This window comes from Nelumbo lutea, chromosome 3 (genome assembly GCF_056320005.1).
Source record: "Nelumbo lutea isolate HS-2025 chromosome 3, American lotus-T2T, whole genome shotgun sequence".
NCBI lineage: Eukaryota > Viridiplantae > Streptophyta > Magnoliopsida > Proteales > Nelumbonaceae > Nelumbo > Nelumbo lutea.
This window is the reverse complement of record NC_142686.1, coordinates 16,939,261-16,967,000: the sequence shown is the minus strand read 5'-3', so window position 1 is coordinate 16,967,000 and position 27,740 is coordinate 16,939,261. Positions and strand designations below refer to the sequence as shown.

The window sequence follows — 27,740 nt, the reverse complement described above, 5'->3', positions numbered from 1 at the left end:
GGGGAGCATTATGTGGGGGAAGATTTGAACTCTATGTATCCATGATTTGGCCAAGAGGGGTCGAAAAGAGTCTAGGATTTTTGACTCTGGTTGCCCACAATGGCTACAGGGACCTGGCAAACCAAGACTTTAGTTAGACCCCATTTCTTCTGTGTCTGTACTGCTTTGCTTTCTCTCTGTAATATATTTGCTTATCTGATAAAAAAAATGTAATTATGTTTTTATATATGCATATATGTATGCAGGCTTGATTGAGACAAGGTTGGATTGGGCTTGGGCTACTTAAGATTTAAGCCTATGTTTAATCTGAAAAAAAATTAAAAAAGTCCTAACCTTTGAACCCAGGTACAACTTAAATATTGAAAACCCAAGCCCATCCTATGCATAATTGTGGGCTACGTTGATCCAGACTTAGGTTGGGCCGGCCCAAGTTTAACCCCTAATTAATAGCTAGGGATGTGTAATTACTAACCTAGGGTTCTGATCTCCTGGTCTCCTCTCAAGTTGACCCAAAAGCGAAATGCATGTAACAATATCTTATCTTCACAGTTTTATCGTGGTGGCCCCAATTTTATACATACATAGTGATCCCAGTCTGATGGCGGCCCTGGTCTCAACGTGATCTGCGTGATGTGTGTCTGCACATCTCAATCTCATACCTGGTGGTCCCAGTTTTATAGTGACTCTCACTGAGATGTGAAATACAAAATCGAGTTTGGGCAACACCCGTTCTGTCAGTCTTTACAGCCTTGTATTGAGAGTATTCATGTACTTTATTTCATGAAGATATATTCCCATGCAGTTGCAAAAAAGGCTGTTGGGACAGTGCGAGTCAAAGCCGATCTCCACAGGGGCAGTTCTAGTTGGAAGGAGTTTCCAACTCTAATTCGAGTGAGGAGAAAAGATTCTGAGTTCAGATCTGATTCCGAAAATCATCCCAACAAGCCATTACACCATACATCGGGAACACCACTCTTGTTATTATTTATGGAAGTCCTGAGACAATCCGGATGAGCTGGAGGTAAAATCATACACACCCGGCTAAATTGCCTATCACGGTTGAACACGTCAGTTTTCACTGTAGACCTCATTGAAACCCAGCTGTACTGAACACTCTGTTCAACCGTGATAGGTAGTTCATCCATCCCCAGCTAATCCGCTCCCGTCTTAAGAGATGTTGCTGATGAACGACTGTAATGGTTTGACCGTTTGATTGGATCAAATCGGGTCTCAAATATTCCTATTGAACCATAGATGTGATAAAATGTCTCAGGGCTCTCTTTATAAGCTATAATGCAGTAGCTATTCTTCGCAATCTTACCATCCACGAGAGGAGGGATCTAACGGTGAAAAATGACACAGACGCAAAAAGGTTTGCAGCGACTAGCGAGAGCGAGAGTTCCATGAAATGAAACCCTAGACTCCCGGAATCATGCTTTTTTTAGTTTGAAGAGAAAAAGGGGGAGAGAGAAAAATAGATAAATAATTATATATTTATATTTATATAAGCTGATCTAACTTTTGCTGGTCTTCTACGCCTCTCGAGCTCTGCAACTTTTCTTCTCTCTCTTTGTATCAACACAACACCAAAGTTCAGTCATGTCGGACGAAGACCACGACTTCGAGTCGAAGGCCGATGCCGGAGCTTCAAAGACATATCCTCAGCAGGCCGGGACCATCCGTAAGAACGGATACATTGTCATCAAAGGAAGACCCTGCAAGGTTTTTTTTTTTTTCATCCATTCCTAGTACTTGTATCTCTTTATAGATCTGGGATATTGGATTTTCGCTAGATCCTTGATGAGTTCTTCTCCTGTTTTTTAGTTTATTCTCCCAATAATGAGGTTTTGATTTCTTTGGGTTCTTAGGGTTTTCAGTTTATAGTAATGACCTTTTGTGACCTCTGTTAATGTTGGTCTTGTTTCGTTTTGGTTGTTTCAGTTGCTTATTTTTTCTCATTTCAATACTTTTGCTTTGCGGGCATATTGATCAATTAAATAGAGTTTGTAATCTGAAGCTGAAAATGGGAGTTATGTGACAAATTTATGTCATGAGTCAGGCTGTCTGAGTGGCCTGGTCTGTACTCTGTATCATGCATTATGCTATTGTACTTGTGGACTGCATATTACAATTGAAATTTTGTTAATATTTATATGCCTATAGATACTCTCAGTTTTCATGATTCTCTTGCCTTGACTATTCTCGATCACCAACTTGAAATATTTAAGCATGCCTCTTTTTTTCCTCACCTAGCATTCTAAAGAAAACGCCGACGTGCCAAACTCTTTTGGGTCTTGGGAGGGGCAGAGTGGATACAGACCTAATGTTTGGCATTTTTTTTTCACTCAAAGTGGCTTCTATTATGCTCAACCTGCATTCTCACACTTGTCAGCCCCAAATTTTACCATTACATCAAGCAATGGCCCCTCCTCCCCTCATATTATGAACTTAGATGAATGTTTTTTTTTACAGGTTGTGGAGGTTTCAACTTCCAAGACTGGCAAGCATGGTCATGCTAAGTGCCACTTTGTTGGAATTGATATTTTCAACGCTAAGAAGCTTGAAGATATTGTGCCGTCTTCCCATAACTGTGATGTAAGAGCTGTACTTTGTTGGTGCAATTTTGTGTAATTTTATCGTCTTACTCATTTGCATTTGGCAGATTTTGCAGGATTAACACGTTATTGTGCCTGTGTGCAGGTTCCCCATGTCTCTCGTACTGACTACCAATTGATTGATATTTCTGAAGATGGATTTGTATGCCCAGATTTTCCCCCTCTTTTCTTAGTTCTCCCATCATTTATGAATCTCTATCTTGATTATATATTAAATGCATCAGGTGAGTCTGTTGACTGAAAGTGGCAACACTAAGGATGATCTGAGGCTCCCTACTGATGAAACTTTGCTTGCCTCAGTAAGTTACTTTAGGATGATCTAGGTTCTACCTTGTAGTTTCTGCATGGAATATAAAGTATTTGATTTTTTGTTTATTATTTGTGGCCTCGTTATCATTGTGTTAAACGCACAATATTCATGTTGTATGCTAGAAAAATTTTCTCACCAAGTTCCCTGTAGATTGAATGTTGTTTGCTTATTTCTCCCACTGAGGTATCGGTTAAAGTTTCCTAGCTCAAAAGTTTTTATGGACGTCTTTATGGAATGCAGATCAAAGAAGGTTTTGCTGAGGGGAAGGACCTGGTTGTGACTGTAATGTCTGCAATGGGAGAAGAACAGATCTGTGCTCTCAAGGACATTGGCCCCAAGTAGTTTTTATTTGGTTTGGATACTGTTGTTGCAATTTGAGGTGAAGATTTTTACAAGGGTTCTTACGTCTTTGCCAATTTTAGACCGAGAAGTATAGTTGTATATCCTGTTTTAATTTTTGATTGGATTTGAGAACCTGAGTTCAAGTTTCGAGCGATGAATACTCAACCGGCGTGGTATTGGATTGTGTTGTGGGCCTTTACCCCTTTACAGAACTTTTTTTTTGGTAGCAGCAGCTTTATTCAATCTCTTGATACTTGAGTGGACAATCATAGAGGAAAGGCTTGAGATCTAGAAAACTAATATTATAGAACTAAACTAATCAACTGTTATTTATTAAAATCAAGGGGTTCTTGATTTAATTAAAGTTCTTCTGATATTCGTTTCCCTTCCGGTGTCCGTGTCACAATTATTCCCCAATGTCCTCGGTCCTATCGAGACTTGTTCGCATCGGAATGGGATGTGCTCCTCACAGATGGGCGCCTCACAGGTACATCCACCGTGCATGGGAAATATATTTTGGAGAAGTACAAATAGATTTTTTATTTTCACTGCAGAATTATTTTAAAAGGTTAAAAACCCCATTCCATACACCAATGTCTATTCTCCCTTTATAAATACGCGAGATGTTTTCATCTGAGTGTTGTGTGTGTAAATCTGTGTGAGGCGCGTCCTGTGTGATGAGAAGATCCGGTCTCGTTCGCATCTGAGTGTTGTGTAATGAGGTGGCAAATTCAGGGATATGCCCTTGAAAAATGCTACATCTGCTCTCTTTCCAAAAAAAGCATCCTTGTGTAACCAACGTTAGATCATTTTCGTGAGGGCCAGCGCTCCAGCCGGAGACCAAAAGGGTACTATTGTCAAAGGAACTGCACATTGCTCAAAAAGGTAAAAGTACACTTTTTACATACACTTGGAGTCGAGTCTGTAATAGTAAGTGTACCGTTATCTGAATTCAGACCGAGACACTTTCAGATATCTATCAGACCGGTAACACGTTGACCTGAGGACTGAGGCGGTGGTACTCGGCCAGACCCAGACCCAGATTGGTAATTGTACATTCTGTGTTCACTTTGCTCCCCGAATTTTAAAACTATATAATTATCTGAATTTTCAAAACGTGGGGCATTATTGCCGTTGTTCTAGAAAACGGTGATAAATCAGTGTAGAAAAAATGATGCTTCAGAAAACATTTGTTTATTTGGAATTATTTTTTCATAAAAAATAGTACTCTAAATCATAACTTGCAAATAAAAAAGATGTGGTTTGGAGCAACATCAAATTAGGCATTCTTGAAGCAGCAACTTGTTGTCAATAGGGACATGAGGTGGCAGTGACTGGGGCATGATGTAGCACTGGATAATAGATATCAATATTGAAAACGTTTCCTGAAACATTGATATCAGATAAAAAACATTGTTATTACTTCAGAAAATGTCCTACCTGACAAAATGTTTTCAAACAAAAAAAGACACCAATTTATCAAAAAAGGTATTTCCAACTCATACATCAGCAGCACTGTTTTCATATGCAGCATCGATGCCAAATATATATTTAGTAACTACCATTAACCAGCCGTTAAGTGCCATTTGAAAAGACACAAATACTGAAATACCCTTTGAGTGTCCTCTAATTCTCTTTATCAACCATCCAAACATTGATAAAAAATGAACTGCCCCAAATCTTTGCTTCTTTTTTTTCAAGAAAATTGAAGTCACTAAAATGCCCACTGAAAAGTAACCCCAACTTTCATGAATAAAAGAGGCAAGGATCTGTTTATTTTTATTAACATGTGGATGATTGATAAGAAAAATTAAATAACACTCTTGAGGTATTTGTGTCTTTTCAAATGTTACTTAGTAGCTGGTTAACAAATTGGTAAACAACAGTATTAGATTGACAAATTTTGGAAGTTCTATACTAAATTGTCACATTTAGTATTAATACAAGTATTAATAAAAAATTTTCACTTCTGTATTTTTGTTGTTGCAACTAGCAGACAAGCATTCCTCGGAATGTTGTTTTGTTTGGTTCTTCTTCATACTTGTCATGGTTTGTTTTAGTTAGCTAATACCTAAATAGTTGAAATCGTTACCGCGGTGGATAGCGGAAGGAGAGCTCTGCAATTTTTAGGTTTGGATGGGGAGAACTCTGTTGGATTAGATGTAAGTGAAATTAGTTGATACATGGCTCTGCATGGTTTCTCCATTAGATTTTGTTTTGTTTTAGTGGCTTACCTGTTTCGTTTCTTTTCTATTAATTGTAGGGGTTGAAGGTGAATATGGTTATCACCGATTATTGTATGCCAGGGATGACCAGATATGAACAGCTCAAGAAAATAAAGGTTAGATTTAATTTTCTTTTGAACCATTCTCTGGCGATCATGTCGTCCGAAAACACCTTGGCTCGTATTGACAGGTATTTTCTACCTATCCTCTGCTTTCTTATTAATCTCTTCTCCCCGTTCTTGCTTTTAAAAGTGTAAAAGTATTACCTCTGCTTAAGAAAGACCGAGTAAGAGTTATTGATAAAGAGGAAGATAGAGAGTCATTTAGTTTTGTTTTGAGAAAAAATCAGAAAGGTAATCTAGTGATCATGCTGCTTCGGATTTTGTTTTGATGGTTTTGTTTGAACTTGTGTGCTCTGTAGAGCTAGTGGAGGTGGAGAAGACATAGAATACAACTATTAACAAACTACTTTTGGTTGTGATTGTTTGAGCAGGTGTTTAGAAGAAGGTGCAGAGGAATTTATAATAAATCCAGTAAAATTGTCGGACGTGAAGCGTCTGAAGCATAATTTAACGAGAGAAGAGGGTCAGGCAAATGAACCCAGATGGTCCTACAAGAGGAAATTGCAAAATGGACCTTCATCCCCACCATCATCGCCCCTGTCATCATCATTCTCCTCATCGTCCACCTTCACCTTGTCATCTCCATCGTCGCCGGAGTCACCTTCAAGGCGAGTTAAAGTAGCTAGTAGCGAATAACTCTTCCCATTCTTTTCTTTTTCTTGTAGGTTTTTTAGTCACATCTGTTTTTTCCTATTAATTTCGGTTTAATTACATACAGTTCATATTATTAAGTTTTGCCTTTTTCTAATGTTCACTAAACTCATAAAATTTCTACCTCTGAAGCGAAAAAAAAAAATTATACCATTTTTTTACGAAGGGAATTCGTGACAGTGAACAGAGGAAGGAACCGAATAGCTAAGCCGATCGGGTTGTTAATAGGATTATTTAATGGACACCCTGTTTTATTCATTCCACCATCTGTTGTGGATAAGGATTATTAGACTTGTAATAGGGTGGGCAGTTGGTTGTCTCAAGGTACAACAGCCAAGTTTGCCCCAGTCATGGTTTTAAGGAGGTTCTTCGATCTGTTGAAAATAGAAAGCCAGAAAGAACATTAGGTTTATAGGAAGAAGAGCGGCCAGATAATGCACAGCCGGATGATTTCTCTCTCGCCGCCGGTGGCTTCCGCATTGACGGACGCCGGTGTGGATTGAGCTCATCGGTGCTTGTGGGGTAGGGTTTGGTGGAGGAGAAACAAAAATGGGAGGAAGGAATGGAAGTAGGCGGACTCATTTTTGTCTACAGTAGCCCTTTCGTAACGTAGAGTAGAAAATGGCTTTTTTGGAAAATTTTCCGACAGATGCTAACTTTCGAAATGCGACAATCTAGTACATTCTATTAATCAGTCGTTAAGTTGACATAATAAAATATACGAATATTCTTCAACTGTCTTCTAATTTTTTTTATCAATCATCTATTAAATAAGGTGATCTTAGTTGCTCCATTACTGGTTGATAAAATAAAACTATGTAACAAATACCCTTCAAATTAAAAGCATCTCAACACTAATCAGTCTTCAAATAAAAAACCGGGAGCCCTCCATTAATAAACAAAGTGGTGTGGGTCATTGACTCGAATGCCGGAGGCCATTCAAACTGGTTCAACTAAACGTGTATTTTCTGTATATATTCAATGCTGATGTTTTACGGTGGATGTGCCCAATGAGTACTGGCTTTATGGCCCTTCACTTACATCTAATCCAACAGAGTTCTCCCCATCCAAACTTAAAAATTGCAGAGTTCTCCTTTCGCTCTCCACTGCGGTAATGATTGTAGAGCCCTCCTTCCGCTATTCACCGCTCTCCTCCGCTCTCCTTTACAAGAACATATCTTGAGCAAGCGTTCAATGACTTCAGGTCAACGATGCTATCGTCAACTGCGGTTATTCGATATGTTGGAAACCACTGTTTTCAAAACCGGATCGGACCCGAAAAATCAGGTCCGTTTTTTTTTAAAATCGTTTTTTTTCTCAAAATCGTTGATTTCGGTCAACAAACTGCTGAACTGACTGGTTAATTATTCGAACAGTTCGAACCTTTTTGATCATTTTTTCAAATTTTTTATTATTTTTATTTTTTTGTCAAAATAGGCCGGCCATTCGAGTCGAACGGTAATTAGACCCCTAACCGGTTCGGTCACCGGTTCGTTTTTAAAAACCATGTTGAAAACAGAAAGCTAGAAAGAACACTACCTTTGTAGGAAGAAGAAGAAGAAGAAGAACCTCGGATGATTTCCCTCTCACCGCTGGTGGCTTCTGAGTTGACGGACGCTGGTGTGGATCGAGCTCGCTGGTGCTTATAAGGTAGGATTCGGTGGAAGAGAAACAAAAATGGGAGAAAGAAGGTCTACTTACAATTGTATCAAAAATTTAAGGGAGGTAATTGCAATTATTAAACTTTAATGGGATTTCAGCAATTTACACAAACTTTTGAATCCAGGACCAGCATGAGGACTGAAAATTTAAGCCACGTCTGTATAAAATTGCGAGCTGAATCAGTTAGAGCTTGGGTTGGGCCGCCCAAATTGCACCCTTAATTTGCGTGATGGTTATGCCTATCAGGTGGAGGGCTTGAAGTTGATGGCAAATTTGTCAACTAATTCAGGTTTGTCATTGTACACAATTTGATCCTCCATTGGATATATAACGCAATTTTCTCTTAGTTGGAGTAGTTAGGATATAGGAATGTTTGAAGCAGTGAAAATGTCTCTTGGACTCTGACTGGCTCTCCACTAGACCAGAGTTTTGTCATGGTTATTTTTTATGTATGGATCGGATTTGCAGGAATCCTTATTCCCTTAGCTCAGTTTGGAAAGAGTATAAATACAAATTTATAAAGTATAAATACATATAAAATAATACAAAATACAAAGTTTTACACTCTATAAATTTGCATTTCACCATTCACCCTAGTCCCTAGGAATATCTGTGAATTGGATACGGGTTTGCCTCAACCTGAACCAATCCGATTAAATGAACTGGAATGTTGAACCTAATCCGACCTCTTCCACAAACAATACACCTATACTCAACTAAGGATATATGTTCAAAATGTTTAAATGCTACAATGCCAATTGGGTCATGGGTAGGGTTTGCAATGGGCCCGACCCAAAATCTGATTCAGGTTAATCCAACCCTAACACAGTAGGGTTGGGTCAATGCAAATTTACCATCCACTGATATTCCTAATTAATCTTATTGTGCGCTGGCTAAAAGGCCCTGAAATTCTGAAACCTTAAAACTTGTTTATGAGTTTGGATTGGCTCCCCATAAAATGCACCTGACACCCATTCCACACCAAGGTTTTTAAAATCGACCGGGAGAATAATTTGGTCAGAGGTTCGATTCTCGAGTTGAATGGTCTGATAGTTCAAATGAATGGTTGATCTGTTTTAATAAAAAAAATTAAAAAAACAGTCAAAACTGTTCGAACAGTTAACCGCCCAAATTAATAATTTATTGATAAAAAATCAACGATTTTTGAGAAAAATCCGAATTTAGAGAAAAACGAAACCAATCACCTGACTGATTCCTGATTTTTTTAATCCGACCGTCCAATCCAATCCTATTTTGAAAACCATGCTCCACACGTTTCCCACAGCACATCTCAGAAACATATTCGAGGAGATGTTCCAATACACGGTTGGGATGTGCTGTGGGGTGGGTATCATATGCATTTTATGGGAGGCCAATGCAAATTTCTTGTTTACCATCTGGTGTCCGATTAGGCACTGGGTGCTGATTATAAGCCTGGAATTCTGGAAACAATGTTTTTTTCCTTTTTTTTTTTCATATCTGGTGTTTGATTTAGATGTTAACAGCACCTCCGTCTCTGCAGTTTCCATCTTCATCTTCATCACTCTGTTCTGATTCCAAAGGCACAATGCATGACATCTTACGATGTATCATATGATTCACACCATGTTATTTCAACCACATCACAATGGGGCCAGTAGATTCAAAATACATCATATCTTGTAATCCCTCGTAATACCTTCTAAAGACCAAACTCTTGTGCTATTAAAATTGTTCGGAAATTACAGCTAAAATAATCTAATTTCTTTTCATGTAGTTTCTTTACCAACACCCCAGAAGTAGATAAACTAGGTTGTTAAATTTGTCCATTGAGGTGATATGTTTATTTATTTAATATCTAAATGTGGGTGTAAATACTAAGTGTGGTCTTTCAAGCCTGATAATCTTGTATTTTCTGTTTCAAGGGGAAGCAAAAACATAATAAAAATATTTGTATCTGTACAAAGGTTCAAAGTATTGTTACATATTGGTCCGTATTGGTCGATACGTATTGTTCTGGGACCCTTCTGATATGCTCCTACAGTGGGTGTATTGGGGGTCTGACTGGTTCAGGGGATGGAGGGGTCCTAAACTGGCTCCCGTGAACCAGTTTTGAAAAAAATAAAAAACAAGTAAAAAAACAAATATCGAAACGCCCGGTACGGCGGTAGGGGTGTATCGATATTTTGAACCTTGATCTGTACCATTTATAAAAATGAGGATGGTGGCAGCAATGTTTTGTCAAAAGCCTGATTTTCACTTTCCATTTTTATCCTTTATGTTTTTTTTTCCAATTTTATTTAATTAATAGTTCACACTTGTAATTGGATAAAGCAAATAAAATAAAAATAAAACCGTTGTAGAAACCTACTCCTCTCTCCCCTTTATGCCTTATTTGATCTTCTCCCTGAGCTAACGAACCTCTTCACTGATTAGAGCCAACACGTGTCAAGTATGGGATGGTTTGCCCAAACCACAAATTTGAATTGAATGGACGAATGGATTTTTTTCAACCTCTTTGTTTTCATCATCAAACAATCAAGTAGATGGTTAAATGAAGCTTTTTTTCCCTAATTTTTCAAATATTTTTTTTCATTTCCCCTCTATTTCATTGTCTACGTTAACGTAATAAGTTGTATCTGATCAGGAAATGTTTTTAAGTTCATTATATTGATTCGTTTTAGGGTTTTTTTCTTGATGATCATCGGGCCAATCCAGTAATCTGACACCCTACGAGCATAATACCATATGGGTTTAGTACTTGGTAGGGGTGTAGGGGTTTGGTATACGTTTTGTTGGCAGGAGATCATGCTCTTCTATATAAATCAGACAGATGTTCAATTTGAATCCGAATATAAACAAATCAAGATCAATATATATATATCAAAACACTAGCCATTAGATATGCAAATATGACCCCACCATTAATGAGTAGAGGAGCATGAGGCAAGAGACCAAATGTCATGTTCACACACGAAGCAAAGACATAAATTCTAAAACCCATTTTCTCTCCTTTAAACCCCTCTCTATATAGTATATATCTTATCCATTCCCCCCTACTTCATAGTAGGAAGGAGGAAGTAGAAATGACATCTCCCTTATTCTATGCACCTTTCTCGTCAAAATGAAGAAAATAATATAAATTACAAAAAAAAAGAAATACACAAAAAATTACAAAAAAATATAGAAAATCATAAAATAATTCTATACCATATACTAAAAAAATGAGAATGTTCCGATTGGTTTGATCAAAACACCCTGATTTTATTTTCCAACTTTACCCTCAACTTTCTATTTGTTACCATTTGTATATATTGTCATTGCAAAATAATTATGAAAAAACATAAAATGAAGAAAATAATATAAATTGCAAAAAACAAAGAAATACATAGAAAATTTATAAAAAATATAAAAAAACATAGAAATTTATATACCATACTGAAAAATGAGAATGTTGCAACTGGTTTACCAAACCCATTAATTTTTCACATAATACATACATTCTAGAATAACATAAATTAAAGAAAAAATAAAAATTGTAAAACATTTATGAAAAAACACAAAAATGAAATATAAATTACAAAAACAAAGAAATACACAAAAAATTATAAAAAATGTAGAAAATCATAAAAGTTGATGAAAAATAACAGAAATTACAAAAAAGAAAAACCATAAATTACAAAAAAAAAATGAAAATACAGAAATTTCATTTCATGGTCCCTAGACATTTTTGTCAATTAGGCCCAAGTTTTATAAGGGCATTTTGGCCACTGGGACTGTATGTTATCATGTGTGTGCTTGTTAAGTAGGGCTTGCAACTCTTGTCCTTAGTCGTTTGCAACAATGTAACACATTATGAATTCTTTGATTGTTTTATTCTTAGACAAATGTGCAGAGGTGCTCAACATGCCTAGAAGGCGTTTGCATATATGTCACTTTAGTAGTTGGTTGATAAATTTTGATTCCAACTAATTTCTTTATCTCCTCTTAGTTAAAAAATAAGAAGGAAATGTTTTTAGGCTTAAATGTAAGTTATTTAATAGTCGTCTTAGATAATGAGTTATACTATTCAATAGTTACTTGAATAAATTAACATAATAGCTTTGTTCACTTCTAACCATTTTTCTACTGTTAGTAATAGTGTACTGATGTGGCATTGAAAAATGCCTATGTAGCAGCAATGTTTTCTGAGAAAATACCTCTCAATAAACAGCATCAATCCCAAACGCCACCTTGGTTGTTCATGTTTAACTGCGTGAACTATCAACTGGGTTCACCCTGCAATGCATTTATGGTAACAAACAAACATGTGATGTTGGGAGCAGCATTATTGACGGTCCAGGCTTTTGAACAACATACTTAAGAGAATTCAGCCACACATTGTGAACATATCGCCATGAATTCAACAAACAAAGATGTTTCAAATGTGCAGCTGAATGCCATTCTCTCAATATTTTCACTCATTCACTTTCTGCTTTTAAGAGGTCTCATCTTCTATGAATTCATCATTATCATCATCCATGCCTTATCCAGTTACATGAATCCTGTTTTATTGGTAAAATCATCCATCTCTTATAAATAAAACAATACAAAGAAATTAAAAAGAAATTCAAGTGTTGTATATTGTATAACCATTTGGATGAATTGGTTCAATTCATACAAACTTATCCCAATAGCTTCTTCTGAACGATAGAGCATTAGAACTGAGCATTAGAAAATTTGTCATTTATCTCGGTCTCAACTAGGTTTGTTTATAAGAAGACCCAACCCGACCAAACCGACCAACCTGGATCGACCTAACTTGAGTTGGCCGAGTTTTCTTCAGCACCGGTCGGTTTTGGGTTGTAAAAAATCATAAACCGATGGTTTGGGTCAATTTCGATTTTCATGTGTTAAAACCAAAACCGACCCGAACCGACTTAGTAGTTAATTCCTAATTAGTAGTTACAACCTACTTAGTTCCTACTTAACTAAGTTGTCTCTATCTTAGTTACAACCTAACTTAATTTCTAGTTTTCTAATTAGGAATGGCATTAATGGAAAGTATTGTAAGACAACTAGACAAGGAATTTTTTTGGAAAAGTTTAAAGAAAAGAATCAAAGGATCCTAGTTTCTATGGTCTTTTACACCAAATAGTCAACAATTACAATTAGAATTAGGTGTCCCTTTTTACTTAGATTAGAAGGTTTCTTGAAATATACAAATTTCACTCTTCTTTCTCTAATACATTTTGACTTTCTATTTTCTTGATAACTTCTATTCTAACTTGGTCCGCCCCCCTTAGCCCCTCAACTCAAATGCAATCTCTAATACAATTTGACTCTCAAGAATAAAAAATTTGAAATTTCAGTTTATTACCACGGTTGAACTTAGAGCCAAAACTGACCCAACCCATCTCAAACCGACCAAGTCGATTTTGCTTAACACAGGGCCAATTTCAGTTTCAATTTCAGATAACCTGACCAGGTCAGGTTGGTTGGAAAAATCTCAATAAACCAACCCAACCCAACCCGTGAACAGCCCTAGTCTCCACTCTCTCCACCCCTTCCTCACTTTACTACCTACCGGCAATGGCCCAAGTCCAAGTGAAACACCCCCACTCTCACTCTCTTAAGCCCCACCATCAATAATACTATTATTTATCTTCTCGTATGATTTTATTTTTCTAAATGATAATAAAATAAATAATTTGTAACAAAATCTCAATAAACCAACCCAACCCAACCCGTGAACAGCCATAGTCTCCACTCTCTCCACCCCTCCCTCACTTTACTGCCTACCGGCAATGACCCAAGTCCAAGTGAAACACCCCCACTCTCACTCTCTTAAGCCCCACCATTAATGATACTATTATTTATCTTCTCGTATGATTTTATTTTTCTAAATGATAATAAAATAAATAATTTGTAACAAAACATATGGTCCATCTCCTTACACGTTGCCCTCACAAAAAGTCGTGTTATTAATTTTCCTTCAGCGTAGCTATGATACTTAATTATTATTATTATTATTATTATTATCATAACTACGCTGAAGGAAAATAATATTTTTTTGAATTGTTAGTTGTATGTAGATTTTGCATCTTAATGGCCTAAAGGGCCCACATAGGAAATTATGCACATAATCCTCGATTGAGAAGACTGATGGTTAGGATTTAGGAACAACAGACCTGTTTTTTCTTCTTCTTCCTCCATACGCTCAGCATCAAACAAAACGTACTTGGGCCCATTAGTCCCAAACTAATTAGAAAAAATGAAAAAATTGGACAAATCTAGCTCAATGTTTTTTTGGTAGGGTTAATCTCAACCCTATCCAACTTGGCTCCAAAAAATAAAAAAGAAAGATATGTCTCACATGCATGTTAGTTAGCTCTGGTTGTTTAATTTATAGTGTTAAGAACCTCTTTCCGTTGTTGGGGAGAGAACTTCGAGTTTCCCGGAGTTATGGTGAGAATCACCGTTTAAAGGGGATGGTTAGAAGCAAGACCCAAGAGAATATTAATGATGAGGCAATTTCAATCATCTGCTTCCATTATTCAATCATTTATAATCATGGGCAGTCGGAGACCATTACATTAATGATGAGACATTCAGCGCAATACTAACAACTTTTATGGAGGATTATGTGGTTGGAGTGGAATATTCGGAGTGACTGACGTGGCTATGGTGAGGCAGTAACGCCCCGTATCATCCCCTCCTCCTCGGGAAATGCCTTGTCCTCGAGGCATACTGTCGGTAGCGACGTAGCATCTGGTTGAGAATTTCCCACGTGAAATCGGTTGGGCTTGTCCCTTCCCACTGTACGAGGACTTCAGTGGCTGCTTGGTTCCCCTGTTTTATCATACGCCTATTAAGCATTGCCTTCAGGTAAGGAAGAAGGTCTCCTCCAGGGGTAAGTGGTGGTAGTTCGGGTCGAATACGGGTTGGATCCCTGACCGAGCGTTTCAGCCATGACACGTGAACCACCGGGTGTATCTAACCTTCTGCGGGAAGGACCATCCTATAGGCTACCAGCCTAATACGCTCGGTGATGGTGTAAGGGCCGTAATATTTGGCCAATAGCTTTTGCGAGCGGTGGGCAGCGACGGAAGCCTATTAATACGGCTGTAATTTATCTCCTACTTCGAACTCTCACTCGGTCCTCCGTCGATCTACTTGCTTCTTCATCCTTTCCTGTGCTTGAGCTAAGTTTTCTTTTAACTTCATCAGCACCATCTCCCGATCCTTCAACTCTTCTTCTACTGCTTGAACCTTAGTGGTACTGGGAATGTAGGTGAGGAGGGCATCCGTAGACTGCCTGAAATGGGGTGGTGCGGATGGTGGAGTGGTAATCGGTGTTATACCACCACTCTGCCAAGGCTAACCATTTGGTCCAAGTTTGCGGGCTCTATCCAGTGAAGCAGCGTAGATATGCCTCCAAGGTCTAGTTTACCACCTCAGTTTGCTCGTCAGACTGGGGGTGGTAGGCCGAACTCATTTGTAGTTGCATACCTTGGAGACGGAACAATTCCTTCCAAAAGTTTCCGGTAAAGACTGGATCCCGATCACTCACGATACTGCTGGGCATCCCATGAAGCTTGAAGATGTGCTCCATGAATGCATGAGCGACCACCTGAGCCGTGTAGGGGTGTGATAGGGTCACAAAATGGCTATACTTGGTCAATCGGTCGACCACCACCTTGATAGTGGACTTCTTATTAGAAGGTGGCAGTCCATCAATGAAATCCATTGACAAGTCTCTCCAAACATACTCCAGTATTGGCAGGGGCTGCAGTAGTCCTGGAGTGGGAATGTTTTCGTTCTTGTTCCATTGGCAAGTGTTGCACTCGCGGATCCACTGATGCACCTGCCTTTGGTACCTTTTCCAGAAGTAGATCCTTTCCAATTGCTGCATTGTCTTGTGGTAGCCAGCATGCCCTCCCAAGGGACTGGAATGAGCTTTGGTAAACAGCTTCCGGCGGTAGGCAGAGGTCGGTCCAAGAACCACACGTCCCCTTCACCATACTAGTCCATTCTTCCAAATGTACTTTGTGTTGGGGGCCTATCCCAGTTTAATCTTCTCTATCAGACCTTTCACCTATTCGTCCCGCTCCTGTTCCTAGTGTAACTCTTCCACCCACTACGGTGACAGGCTCGAGATGGCCTGCACCTTCCCTTCAATGCAGCGGGATAGCGCATCTGCTACAGCATTCTCCCGACCCTTCTTATATTGCAATGGGAAGTCATACCCCATGATCTTGCTGAGAAGTCATTGTTGGTAAGGAGTGGTGATCCTCTACTTGAGCAAGTACCCCAAACTCTGATGGTCGCTCTTAACTACGAATTTCTGCCCCATGAGATACTACCGCCACCGTTGGATAGCCATTACAACTGCTAAGAGTTCCTTGTCAAATGTAGATCTGGCTGTGTTGGCGAGGTTTAGTGCCTAGATGAAGAAGGCTATCGGTCTCCCTTGTTGTGATAGAATGGCGCCAATGCCAGCACCTGACGCATCACACTCCAGCTCGAAGGGAGAATTGAAATCTGGTAACGCCTGTACGGAGTGGATGTCAAGGCCTCTTTCAACCTTTGGAAAGCGTCCTCAGCTTTCGGGTTCCATCCCCAAGCACCCTTCTTGAGTTCTGTAGGGGAGTACCCTATGAATCCTAGGAATCCCCCGAGTTCTATAGGGGAGTTGGGCCTTGGCCATTTCACCATACAGTCGGTTTTACTGGGATCCACTTCCACCCCGCCAGCTGAAATCACATGTCCGAGGTAGCTTACCATGTCCACCCCAAAGCAGCACTTGTTTCTCTTGGCATGCAATTTGTGGGCCTTGAGGGTTGACATAACAGATCGGAGATGCTTGATATGTTCTTCTGTTGATCGATTGTAGACTAGGATGTCATCTAGGAAAACCAGGACGAATTTCCTCAGAAACCCCCAAAAGAAATCGTGCATGAGTGTTTGGAAGGTGGCAGGTGCATTGGACAACCCAAAGGGCATCACCAAAATTTCATAATGATTGTCATGCATTCAAAATGTTGTCTTAGGAACATCTGAGGCTAGTACTCAGATCTAATGGTAACCAACTCAAAGGTCCAATTTGGAGAAAATCTGGGACCCGTGCAGCTTGTCCAAAAGTTCGTTGATGTTAGGAGTGGATATCTATCCTTCACTGTTACTACATTCAGCTGCCTGTAGTCTATGTAGAATCTCCCGCCTACATCTTTCTTCTTCACTAGTAGCATCAGTGAGGAGAACGACTTGCACTGGGCCGGATGATCCCATGGTTGAGCATCTCCTAGACCAGTTTCTCTATCTCCCCTTTGTGATAATGGGGATACCGATAAGGATGCACACACACCGTTGCCACCCCCTAATGCAACAGAATGGCATGGTCTAAGGCCCGTGGAGGAGGTAGACCCACCGGCTCTTCAAAGACCTCCTTGAATTCCTTTAGTACCGATTGGACCCCGAGATCAATGGTAGGCTCCGTCATGCTATGGTTATCTAATATTTGTAATAGGAAACAACTCCCAGAATTGCATACCTATCTCTCCATTCGATCCCCAACTACTGCTCTCAACTCAAGGGGTCAGTGGCCATGCAGAAGTTGAATGCCGCCTTGGTCTTAGTATTCTAGGGAGAGGCTGTTGATGTCCCATGTGACTAGGCCTAAGGTCCAAAGCCATTGGACTCCAAGAACGGCATCCAATCCAGGCAACGATAACAAGAAGAAATATGTAGTGATCTTGGCCCCTTGTGTCCGGATGTGGACTCCATCGCAACAGCCCCGTTCGGATACCTGATCCCCATTTAATACCGTCACTCGAAACCTGGCATCGGAAGTCAGTGCCACCCTCGGGTCCATGAATTTGTGTGAAGATCCCGAGTCCACGAGAATGGTCACCGAAAGTGCCCCTACCATCCTGTTTAAGCGCATAGTCTGTGGGGTTTCAGCCCCGGAGATGGCATGTAGGGAGATGGTCGGTGTAGGCTCTAGTTCTTCTTCCTCCAGGGTCGGACCAGGGTCGTCACCTTCCTCCTCCGCTTCCCAGTTGATCCACAACAACTTCTGTACCTTGCACCGGTGGCCAGGGACATAGCGTTCCTCGTAGTTATAGCATAATCCTTTCTCCCGGCTCTCTTTCATTTTCGTTGGTGTGAGCCAGCGAATTTCCGGAAACTTCCTTGGAGACGACTTGCTCGCCTAAGGGTCGCTTGCTACTGCAGGACGTGGTCGCAAGTGCTCTGGTCTAACGGTCCGTCTTCGAGTTGCCCACTCTTCTTCCTCCAACATCGCTAGGTGGAAGGCTCTAGCTAAAGTCATTGGTTCGAACTTTTCCACCCCTACTCGTACCTCTGTTTTAAGACCCGCAATGAAACACCCGACTAGAGATTCTTCGTTCAGCCCTTTCACTCGACTGGAAATCCTCTGGAACTCCTTCATATACTCATGGACGGTGGAGGTTTGAGAGAGTTTCGCCAGCCGCCCCACATGGTTGCTTCCCAGGGGCCCGTTGAATCAAGCATCCAATGCAACTATAAATTGATGCAAGTGGGCTCAACTTGATGATCCTTGTACCAGCTATACCACTCCACTACAACCTAGCTTTCCTCAGGTACCTCGTGTAGGCGGAAGTACTATTGGATGAGGAGAAGCCACCCGTCCAGCCTAGTGCCTCCAAACTTTGGCAGTTCCACCTTTCAGAACTTTTGCGGGGAGATGAAGCCGCTCCTTGTTGCCCTCGAGCTCTCCGTCCCCTCCTCCTGTTGGTCCATTCGTGAAGCGATGTAGTTTAGACGCTCCAGCATTTCAGCGAACTTCATATTCATTTCTTCATAGTATTTTTCTAGGCTTCCTATGCGATCCTCCATTGCCAATATCTGAGCTGCCTAGGGATTTGCTTGCTCTAATACCATGATGTTAAAAACCTCTTCCCGTTGCCGAGGAGAGAGCTTCGAGTTTCCCCAAGCTATGGTGAGAATCACCGCTCGAAGGGGATGGCCAGAAGCGAGACCCAAGAGAATACTAATGATAAGGCAAGTTCAATCATCCACTTTCATTATTCAATCATTTATAATCATGGGCGGTCGGAGACCGTTACATTAATGATGAGACACTTAGCGCAATACTAACAACTTATACGGAGGATTAGGTGGTTGTAGCGAAATATTTGGAGTGGCTGATGTGGCTATGGTGAGGCGGTAACGCCCCATATCATATAGACACCAATTATATTTTATCTTTACATTTCTTATTGTATTTGGGAGTAGGAATGGCAACGGTGTGGGGCGGGACCAAGTTTTGCATGTTCCGTCCTTAATCTCAAGTGTGACTTTAAATGTCCTACCCTGCCTTGGTCATTTTTACATGTATACTTGTAGATGAGATCGGATCTGTTCCTCACATGGGGCACCTCACACCAACCTTAAAAGCACATCCCACCATGCATTAGGAACATCTCCCATACTTATATGTTATTATTTACGGGAGATGTTTTCAATGCATGGTGAGATGTGCCTGTGAGGCTCCCCTGCCTCATTGCCAATCCTTAAAGTTCTAGATTTCCCTGAAACCTGCCCTAAACCCTGGTCAATGATAAAAAACGCCCTCAACTGAGGTGGGACAGGGTGGAGTGGAGCCTCACATTGATTCTGTGCTTATTGTGTTTTAGATGCCAAAAACATATTAAAAAATGACTTAAAATGTTTGATGAAAAATCACTTTTCGTTCCCACAATACTACAAAGATTCATTTAGAAAAAAAAAACCATAAAAAATGGCTTCAAAATCTGTTTGACAAACTTCACACCCAACGTTCTACAAAAAAAAAAAAAGTCACACCAAATGCTCAAAAGTGTTTGTTTAATAAGCATTTAGGATTTGTTTTGTAGATAACATTTAAGTATGTATTTGGTATAGCTTCCGTTTATTAAATAAATGTTTGTATTTGATTTATCTTTAAAACCAAGAAAAGTACTTGATAAACTATTTATGGACAAATAGGCATCATTAGGCACGACGTCAGTAGAATAGTGAATAAACGCTCAATTATTAGGGGAAGCATTAAAATGAAGCTTCCACCAACGGTTAGTGTATACCTAAATCAAAACTCACTTTTGTGAATATCAATGCATACAAATGAATATAATGGAAAAAAAAATATATTGATTTAGTAATGACACGACATGACATGTATTTTGATAAAGGCCTATCATGAAATGCTCACTCAACAAAATACATCCTTAACCAATAGACTTTTTATATAAATTTATTTCAAAAATAGAAATAAATTATTTTTTAATGTTTTATTATTATTATTATTATTCAGGCTAGGTGCCACATGCATCAAACAGTAAAAAAAATGCTTATGAAATGTTATTTTCACACTTTTCTAATAAAGTAATAAACGATTCTTACGTAACCCTAATGAAAAATATATCAGTTAAACAGTTCAACCAAACAATAAAATGGGGCGTTTTTCTGTTAAACACCTATCTTATTTTACGCTGAATTGACATCATTGCTAAAAAAACGCTATTAATACCAAACATATCTTAAAAAAAGCCGTTTAGGAAGAAGTAGCCCACCCCACCCCCCAAACACAGCCCTAGATAAAAAGAGTGGGTGAGTGATAAAATTGTCGCGGTGGTCTGACAGTTACAGCGCAACCGTATTGTCCAGGGCCAAGCGGCCCAAGCCCAAGGGGAGAGGCGGAGAGCGAGCGACAGCGTGTGAGAGGGAGAGAGAAACTGGAGAGTCATGCGATTCACGTCCGCAAGACGTATAAGCTATTGGCGGCTGGTTGGCACGTGTTTTTTTACGTGACTGAGAAGTGAGAAAAGAATCTTAGCTGCAACCCATCAAATCAAATTATCTTTTTGGGTGTTATCCTCGGTGGTGGGGCTCAGAAAAGTTATCCTTAGCTACTTCTTCTTCTCTCTCTCTCTTTCTACTTTTATATACACACATGATGGATGATCATCATTTTTCTCCTATCTATATATCTACTACCGTTGTCCAATCCATCACACGATACTAAACTTTTCCGATTTTAGATTCCTATCTTGCCAATGCCATACCCAATGCACACAATAATTTTTCCTACTAAATCTGAAGGCTATTTTTGTCATTCCAATTATTATTTAAAAGTATATTTGTTATTTTCTAAGGTCGTCGGGGGTAAGCAAGTCAATGACGATGGCAGAGTTTTTTTTTTTTTGATCTTGGGCCTTTTTATTCTTTTTGCCTCATTTCATTTGAGTTTAATTTGGAGGGAATTTAAGTTGGATTTAAGCAGAAAAGAAATGCGCTACTCGTCTCGTCTCTGTGCCGTGGACTTTAGTTTTCATTGATTTTTAGATCCACCGAAGGTGCAGCAAATGCAACGTAGATCTTCTCTGCAATTTCCGCTGAGTTTGAGTTTGTGCGAACGAAAGGGATAAAAGAGCTTCAAGAAAAGACCCAATAATGGCGAAACTCATATAATTGCGCCAATCCATACAATCATCAACGATGGCCGAAAAAGAGAGAGCTTCAAGAACGGCAGCTCCTCCTCGCCCAACGATTGCTCTCCCGCCGCGCTCCTCTGTCGAGAGTCTCTTCACAGGTGGAGCTGGCGCCAGCCCCGGTCCGATGACACTTGTCTCTAACTTCTTCTCTGATAACGATCCCGAGTCGGACTGTCGGTCTTTTTCGCAGCTCCTAGCTGGGGCCATGGCCTCGCCGGTTGGGGTTGCCGGTATAAGACCCAACTTTTTGACGGACAATTCAACCGACAATTCTTTCAAGGAAAACGGTTCAGGGGATGGAGGTGAAAAGGATGTCCGGCTTAAGCCGCACCGTCCGTTGAATTTGGTGATTGCCCACTCGCCCATGTTTACGATTCCGCCTGGTTTAAGCCCTGCTTGCTTGCTTGATTCACCGGGACTCTTTTCGCCTGTTCAGGTAACCGGATGAAGTATATTATCATACTAAAATACCTAGATAGCTCTTTTTTATCCTCTTGATGCTCGTCTGTTGCAACTGAAGAAACTTTTAACTGTTTATGAAAATTTATCTTTACTATCAACAACAAAAAAATAAAATATAAAACTAAATCAGAACGTTATCAAGTCGGAATTACTTTCTTTGAGTTCGGCTATGTGAATCGCATCACAACTAAGCAGAGGTTGAAATTAGAAGTCTAGAAGCAGCATTATTTACTCTATTTTGGGCTTCAATCCATTTTTGGAAAAGCCAATCTGTTTATTTCGTTTGCATTTGACGTTGTAGAAACATATTTTGCAGGTTGGGATGAAAGTCAAATAATAGACCTTTGTGAATACTTAGTGAATTTTATTGTGTCGTATATATCTCCAGAGATTACTTCCTCTATCATAAATTATAATCAGTGGAGAGGTGCACGTTGGAGTCGGGGGGCCGGGGGGGGGGATTTTCTTGTTCAGTTCTCTGGCCTGGTAGTTCCAGACAGTTGATTTGGGCAATGCTTATAGGTGGTAAGAATCATCGTTCTCATTATCCTTTGTCACAGGTCAGTTAATTTGTTGCGTGCTAATGTTTGTGCGTGGATTTTTCATCTTTTTGTTTTCTGTAATTATTCATTCTGTTTGTTGCTTCTTGCCTGATGGGCATGAATTTGGGGTTCTTCCTGGTTTAATCGTTTCCATTTAGTTGTAAAGTATAGGATGGTGTCAACAACTATTATGTACTGTTCTTTCCCCAATCTGTCATTTTGGAGCAATCATTGAGTAGGCTGACTCTTGGATGCATGAGCTATAATCATAGCATTTGCTTTGACAATGCTTATCAGTCAATGTGTTGGCCCTCTTTCTGATTGTTACATTTATCACTGTGTTTCTTTTCATTTTTATTTTCTTCCCTTTTGCGAATGTAAATCTATATGTTAGTCTGTGGTAGAATCCTTCAACGACAGCCTACTTTTGGCCCAAGAAAGTGGCAACCTTCTGACTGTGCAGTCTGACTTTGAGCATAGGAGGGTCACATGCACTGTATGGGTTAAGGCAATTTCCATCATGATGTGGTTGTAAGCAGCAGTTTGTAGTTACTTTGTTAATGCCAAATTACTTTGTGAAATCCATATGTTCTGGTGGTTGTAGGACCATACAGTATTTCCTTAATGCCAAATTACCATGTAAAAAGCAATAGTTGGTAACCTGTGTCAGGTATTCATTTCTTTGGTTTCTGAACGTACACAGGGCCCCTTTGAAATGTCCCACCAACAAGCTCTAGCACAAGTCACAGCACAGGCTGCCCAATCCCAATCGCATATGTACATTCATGGTGAATATGCATCTTCAGTGCCAGCACCTCTTCCAGCTTTGCCGTCAAACAACATGTCTTTTGGTTCCAATGCAACTTCAAGTCAAAATATGTCACTGTCAACATCTGACCCTAAAGGTAACATAGTGGAATCATCAGAAATATCCAACTCTGAACAGAGATTGCAACCTTCCAGTATTGCGGTTGATAAGCCTTCTGATGATGGCTACAACTGGCGTAAATATGGTCAGAAGAAGGTGAAAGGAAGCGAATTTCCTCGAAGCTACTACAAATGCACCCACCATAATTGTCCTGTCAAGAAAAAGGTTGAGTGTTCTCTTGACGGTCAGGTAACTGAGATTATCTATAAGGGCCAGCACAACCATCATCCACCTCAACCCAATAAGCGTGCAAAAGAAGGTGGAAATCCAAATGCAATCTTAAATGTGCAAGGGAATCAAGAATTCGGTTCACAGGTTCAGTCTGGAAATTCAAACAGGCCAAATGATAATGTTATCTCCTCAATCTATAGGAAGGATCAGGACTCCAGCCAAGTGACCCCTGAGCAATTATCTGGCTCAAGTGATGGGGAGGAAACGGGTGATGCTGAAACAAAAGTAGATAAAGGGGATGATGATGAACCTGATCCAAAGAGAAGGCAAGTTTTACACCTAATAACCTTTCTGCACTCGAAGAGTCTTCAGTTTTGTTATGTTCTAACAAATCCCTGCATTATTCTTAATTATCAGGCACACAGAAGTTAGGGTTTCTGAAGTAGCTTCTTCACACAGGACAGTCACAGAACCTAGGATCATTGTGCAGACAACAAGTGAAATAGATCTTTTGGACGATGGCTATAGGTGGCGCAAATATGGACAGAAAGTGGTCAAGGGGAACCCTCACCCAAGGTTGTAATTTTGTTTCACTGCATGCAAATGATATAAATTTATGCTGTCTGTCTGTCTCACCTAGTAATTTGTTGGAGTCGAGCATCTTTTCTTGCCCAAATTGACTCTTATTCTCTTGGGTTATTTTTCCCCCTCCAAGGAGACTGTGCTTTTTGCAGCCTAATGTCACGGACCTAGACTACTCTAGCGTCTTGTGCTCATGACACTAAGCTCAGAGAAAGTGATCCAGGATCAGACTCCTGACCTCAATATCATGATACATGAAACTTCACTAAATGTCAAGCAGAATGCTTATACACTTAAAATTGTCTCCATATGTGAGGATAAAGTTTGAATCAAAGTTGGTGCAATCAGATGATCTTTAAGAGTAACATTGAGAAATAAAGTAGATGGTTACCAAATGCAAACCTTCAGCTTTTGCACATTTGCTCCATTAACCAATTGCTCAAACTGTGAAATAAATCTTGGTATTGAATATACAGAATTTACCATAAACTCAATTTCTTGCTCTCATTCTGCGATCCAATCTCACTTGCACCATCCATCCTCTTGAGCATAATGTTTTGCTGCATACTGTTTGGCTTACTTTAGTTGCTTGGGTTTTCTGCTTTTTGTCTATATTGTGTAAATCAACCTCACAACCATACTAGGTGGATGTACTATTTGATATTTACACTTATGCTTTCTTATGTGTTATTGTGAAACTCACAAGGAGCTTGCTGCTCGGAAGAATCACATTTTCATGTTTGTTGATCTTTTTCCCTTTTTTTTTCTTATGTAAACTCTGATGGCTACATAGTTTCCTTTCTTTTTCCCATTTTTTTTTCTTATGTAAACTCTGATGGCTACATAGTTTCCTTTCTTCATTATTATCTTAATATGACAAGGACCTCTGTTTCCTAAATTTGGTGTGGTGGTCATGGAAGTAGCAGATGCATGTTCAGTCACATGCTTAGGCAGAAGCTTCCTTCTCTTTGTTCTCTAACCTTTTTGAAATTTGGCACACTCAAATATATATTATAGTTATCCAGAAAGTACTATTCTCATATTATGGACAATGAAGATTTTACCCTGTTAGGTCCTTTGAGACACTATATTTGTCTTCTGGCATCTTTTATATGTTCAATGTAAAAATATGTATCTATGCTAGGTGGCTTCATTGTTTTGTTATCATTAGCATATCATTTCTCTATCCTTTCTTGAATGATGTTTGGTACTTGTAGCCCACTTTATTTGCTTGTGTTTCAATGACAATTTAGCATCTGCACTCAATGATAATTTCTCATTCTGAGAGCTATGCATGTTTTGAACTGAAGTTTTTTTTATCCTTATTCAATTACTACCTCTGCCTAGAGGTGTTCTATTGTTAATTTTTTTCCCTTCAACTAAAGGCAGGTTTCTAAATACATCTCAATATTATCCACAGGAGCTATTATAAATGCACCAATGCTGGATGTAATGTTCGCAAGCATGTGGAAAGAGCTTCTACAGACCCCAAAGCTGTCATTACAACATATGAGGGGAAGCACAATCATGATGTACCAACAGCTAAGAACAGCAGCCATAACACAGCCAACAGTAATATGCCACAGCCAAAACCTCTCAATGCTGTAGCTGAAAAGCACTTATTACTTAAAAATGCAGATCCTAGGAATCAAGATCAACAACCTATAGCGCTTTTACGGTTAAAAGAAGAGAAAATCACTTAGTATCTCTTTGTTCTTGACATAAATGGCTTGTCACAAAAGTTTGCAGCCGACTACACACAAGCTGTAATATTTTTTGTTGGAATCTGAGCTTCATAAACTCGAGGCCACAGGTTCTGCCAACTCCTGTGTCAACCAAAGGGCATGAGAAAGAAGGAAACAAAAAGCAAGAAGAGAAGGGAAAGAAATCACTGTAAGGTGGTTGAATAAACCTTTGGGAGTTGGGGCTCTAATTGCTGCAGCCTGTAGACTAGTTAACTGGAACATGTCGACGATTGAGCACTAACTGTTGCAACTCGTAAACTGATTGATTGGGTCATATTATTGTATTTTATAACCTCATGTGTTTCCAGAAATCAATTGCAGTTGTGTTCTTTTGTTCATCAGAATCCAGAGGTGCTTTTTAACTGGGTGTTTCATCTCTCATGTGAAAATGAACATCTGATATGATACATGTCATTTCTTTTTGTCAACTTTACTGCCGGCCTAACTGGTTTACTCAGCTACAGAATTAGGCAACTAGCACAAAATCAATAGATGAATATACCAATTCTAAGATTGAGATATGAATCTACCATATTGTGTAGTAATATTTATAGTCTGAATGTTGGATACAAGGCAATTAACTGATAAAGGCCAATTCAGGGACCTCACCTAACAGTTTAAGCTTGTAGGGTGCTTTGATATGGTGTCAGAGCCTATTTGACTAAGTGATCTAATGTTAAATCCTTGTTGCGACTATTATATTTAATTAAATTTCAGTGCAATGTATGGATGGATTTGCTTTGTCCGCTCTTCAAGCATGATGGGCTCACTTGTGTTGTGTCAATAGCAACCATATAAACTGAAACAAGGTGAGAGTGGGACTAGATGCTTCTCTGGTAGATTGAGCTACTCTGATGGCTCAGGGACCTCACCTAACAGTTTAAGCTTGTACGGTTCTTTGATATGGTATCAAAGCTTATTTTACTAAGTGGCCTAATGTTCGAATGTATGGATGGATTTTCTTTGTGCACACTTCAAGCCTGATGGGCTCACTGTGTTGTGTCAATAGCAAGTATACAAACTGAAACAAGGCGAGGGTGGGGCTAGTTGCTTCTCTGTTAGATTGAACGAAACTCTGATTGTTCAGTCCATGGATGGTTGTATCTATTAACTAGATATTGAGGGTCTTTTCCCCTAAACATGTACGAATTACGATTGACTATTGAGGTCACGCATTTAAGACCTTAAATGGTTGAAAGATGTTAATAAAAAAAAAATAGTAGACAGATTGAACATCAGTAACTCAACCATGAGGGCATGCGTTCGAAATCCAGCTTATCAAGAACAATAATAAAAATACATCAATTGTGGTAAAATTACTCCGTGCCATCTGACATTCAAAGCCTTTGTTATTCTTTGCAAGTTTTGGGAGATAAAGTTGCAAGCAGAAACGCAGAATGGTAAAACCCATCTTGGCAGAACTTTTTGTGCTATAGTTTTTTGACTACCCAATGAGGTGATGGATCCAGCATGGGAGATGGTCTGCGTTGTATTTGTTGGACCTACCTCCATTTTGAGTTTATCTCTATCTAATTAATTTTAAATTATTGGGCTGATAAGAGAATAATTAATTGATTAATAATGAGGTTTTAGGACCACTTATGTGGCTATAAGGGTATCCACGAGGACTCTTGTACATCAACCACCAAACAACTAGTGGGTAGGTCTTTCAAGTGTTTTGTCTGTCTAGTTTTCATGAAAATATTGTATATTTTCTTCCCAACTCTTACACGCCATGAGACTTGCTTTGGCCCAAACATTATATTGGCATTTATTGTTTTCTTTTGGTAAAGCTCAACTTTCATTGTACAAAAGGGCAAATAAAACAGGGGTTGTGTAAGCAACCCTATGTTTCATTTTCTTGTCTAACATATTAGCATTTAGCCAGCCACGGCAGAGTCTGAAAAA

General features: G+C 39.4%; 3 protein-coding genes across 3 annotated transcripts; all 3 read left to right on the top strand.

The window, feature by feature from the left end:
• The first annotated feature begins 987 nt into the window (after window positions 1-987).
• Window positions 988-3,451, top strand: LOC148863231 (eukaryotic translation initiation factor 5A-2-like). The gene is made up of 5 exons (XM_088978486.1): window positions 988-1,722; window positions 2,473-2,595; window positions 2,701-2,757; window positions 2,840-2,914; window positions 3,166-3,451. The coding sequence occupies exons 1-5, from the start codon at window positions 1,600-1,602 to the stop codon at window positions 3,265-3,267; spliced, it is 480 nt and encodes a 159-aa protein (XP_088834612.1). The 5' UTR covers window positions 988-1,599; the 3' UTR covers window positions 3,268-3,451.
• On the top strand, window positions 3,421-6,362 carry LOC148863230 (two-component response regulator ARR5-like). The gene is made up of 5 exons (XM_088976261.1): window positions 3,421-3,440; window positions 3,633-3,754; window positions 5,347-5,429; window positions 5,531-5,682; window positions 5,986-6,362. The coding sequence occupies exons 1-5, from the start codon at window positions 3,421-3,423 to the stop codon at window positions 6,248-6,250; spliced, it is 642 nt and encodes a 213-aa protein (XP_088832387.1). The 3' UTR covers window positions 6,251-6,362.
• Window positions 6,363-21,100: 14,738 nt separating this feature from the next.
• LOC148863229 (putative WRKY transcription factor 4) lies at window positions 21,101-26,170 on the top strand. Its single transcript, XM_088980641.1, has 4 exons — window positions 21,101-21,838; window positions 23,110-23,831; window positions 23,923-24,081; window positions 25,508-26,170. Exons 1-4 carry the CDS (start codon window positions 21,407-21,409, stop codon window positions 25,788-25,790), a joined length of 1,596 nt encoding a protein of 531 aa, XP_088836767.1. The 5' UTR covers window positions 21,101-21,406; the 3' UTR covers window positions 25,791-26,170.
• The last annotated feature ends 1,570 nt before the right edge of the window (window positions 26,171-27,740 follow it).

What these genes read in the sequence shown, in the direction of transcription:
- LOC148863229 (XM_088980641.1), top strand. Translation starts at nt 21,407, where the DNA reads ATGGCCGAAAAAGAGAGAGCTTCAAGAACGGCAGCTCCTCCTCGCCCA. An exon ending in GACTCTTTTCGCCTGTTCAG is followed by an intron (nt 21,839 to 23,109) that starts GTAACCGGATGA and finishes GAACGTACACAG; the next exon opens with GGCCCCTTTGAAATGTCCCA. An exon ending in AAGGGGAACCCTCACCCAAG is followed by an intron (nt 24,082 to 25,507) that starts GTTGTAATTTTG and finishes TATTATCCACAG; the next exon opens with GAGCTATTATAAATGCACCA.
- LOC148863230 (XM_088976261.1), top strand. Translation starts at nt 3,421, where the DNA reads ATGAATACTCAACCGGCGTG. An exon ending in ATGAATACTCAACCGGCGTG is followed by an intron (nt 3,441 to 3,632) that starts GTATTGGATTGT and finishes ATTTAATTAAAG; the next exon opens with TTCTTCTGATATTCGTTTCC. An exon ending in AGAACTCTGTTGGATTAGAT is followed by an intron (nt 5,430 to 5,530) that starts GTAAGTGAAATT and finishes TATTAATTGTAG; the next exon opens with GGGTTGAAGGTGAATATGGT.
- LOC148863231 (XM_088978486.1), top strand. Translation starts at nt 1,600, where the DNA reads ATGTCGGACGAAGACCACGACTTCGAGTCGAAGGCCGATGCCGGAGCT. An exon ending in TCAAAGGAAGACCCTGCAAG is followed by an intron (nt 1,723 to 2,472) that starts GTTTTTTTTTTT and finishes TTTTTTTTACAG; the next exon opens with GTTGTGGAGGTTTCAACTTC. An exon ending in ATGAAACTTTGCTTGCCTCA is followed by an intron (nt 2,915 to 3,165) that starts GTAAGTTACTTT and finishes TATGGAATGCAG; the next exon opens with ATCAAAGAAGGTTTTGCTGA.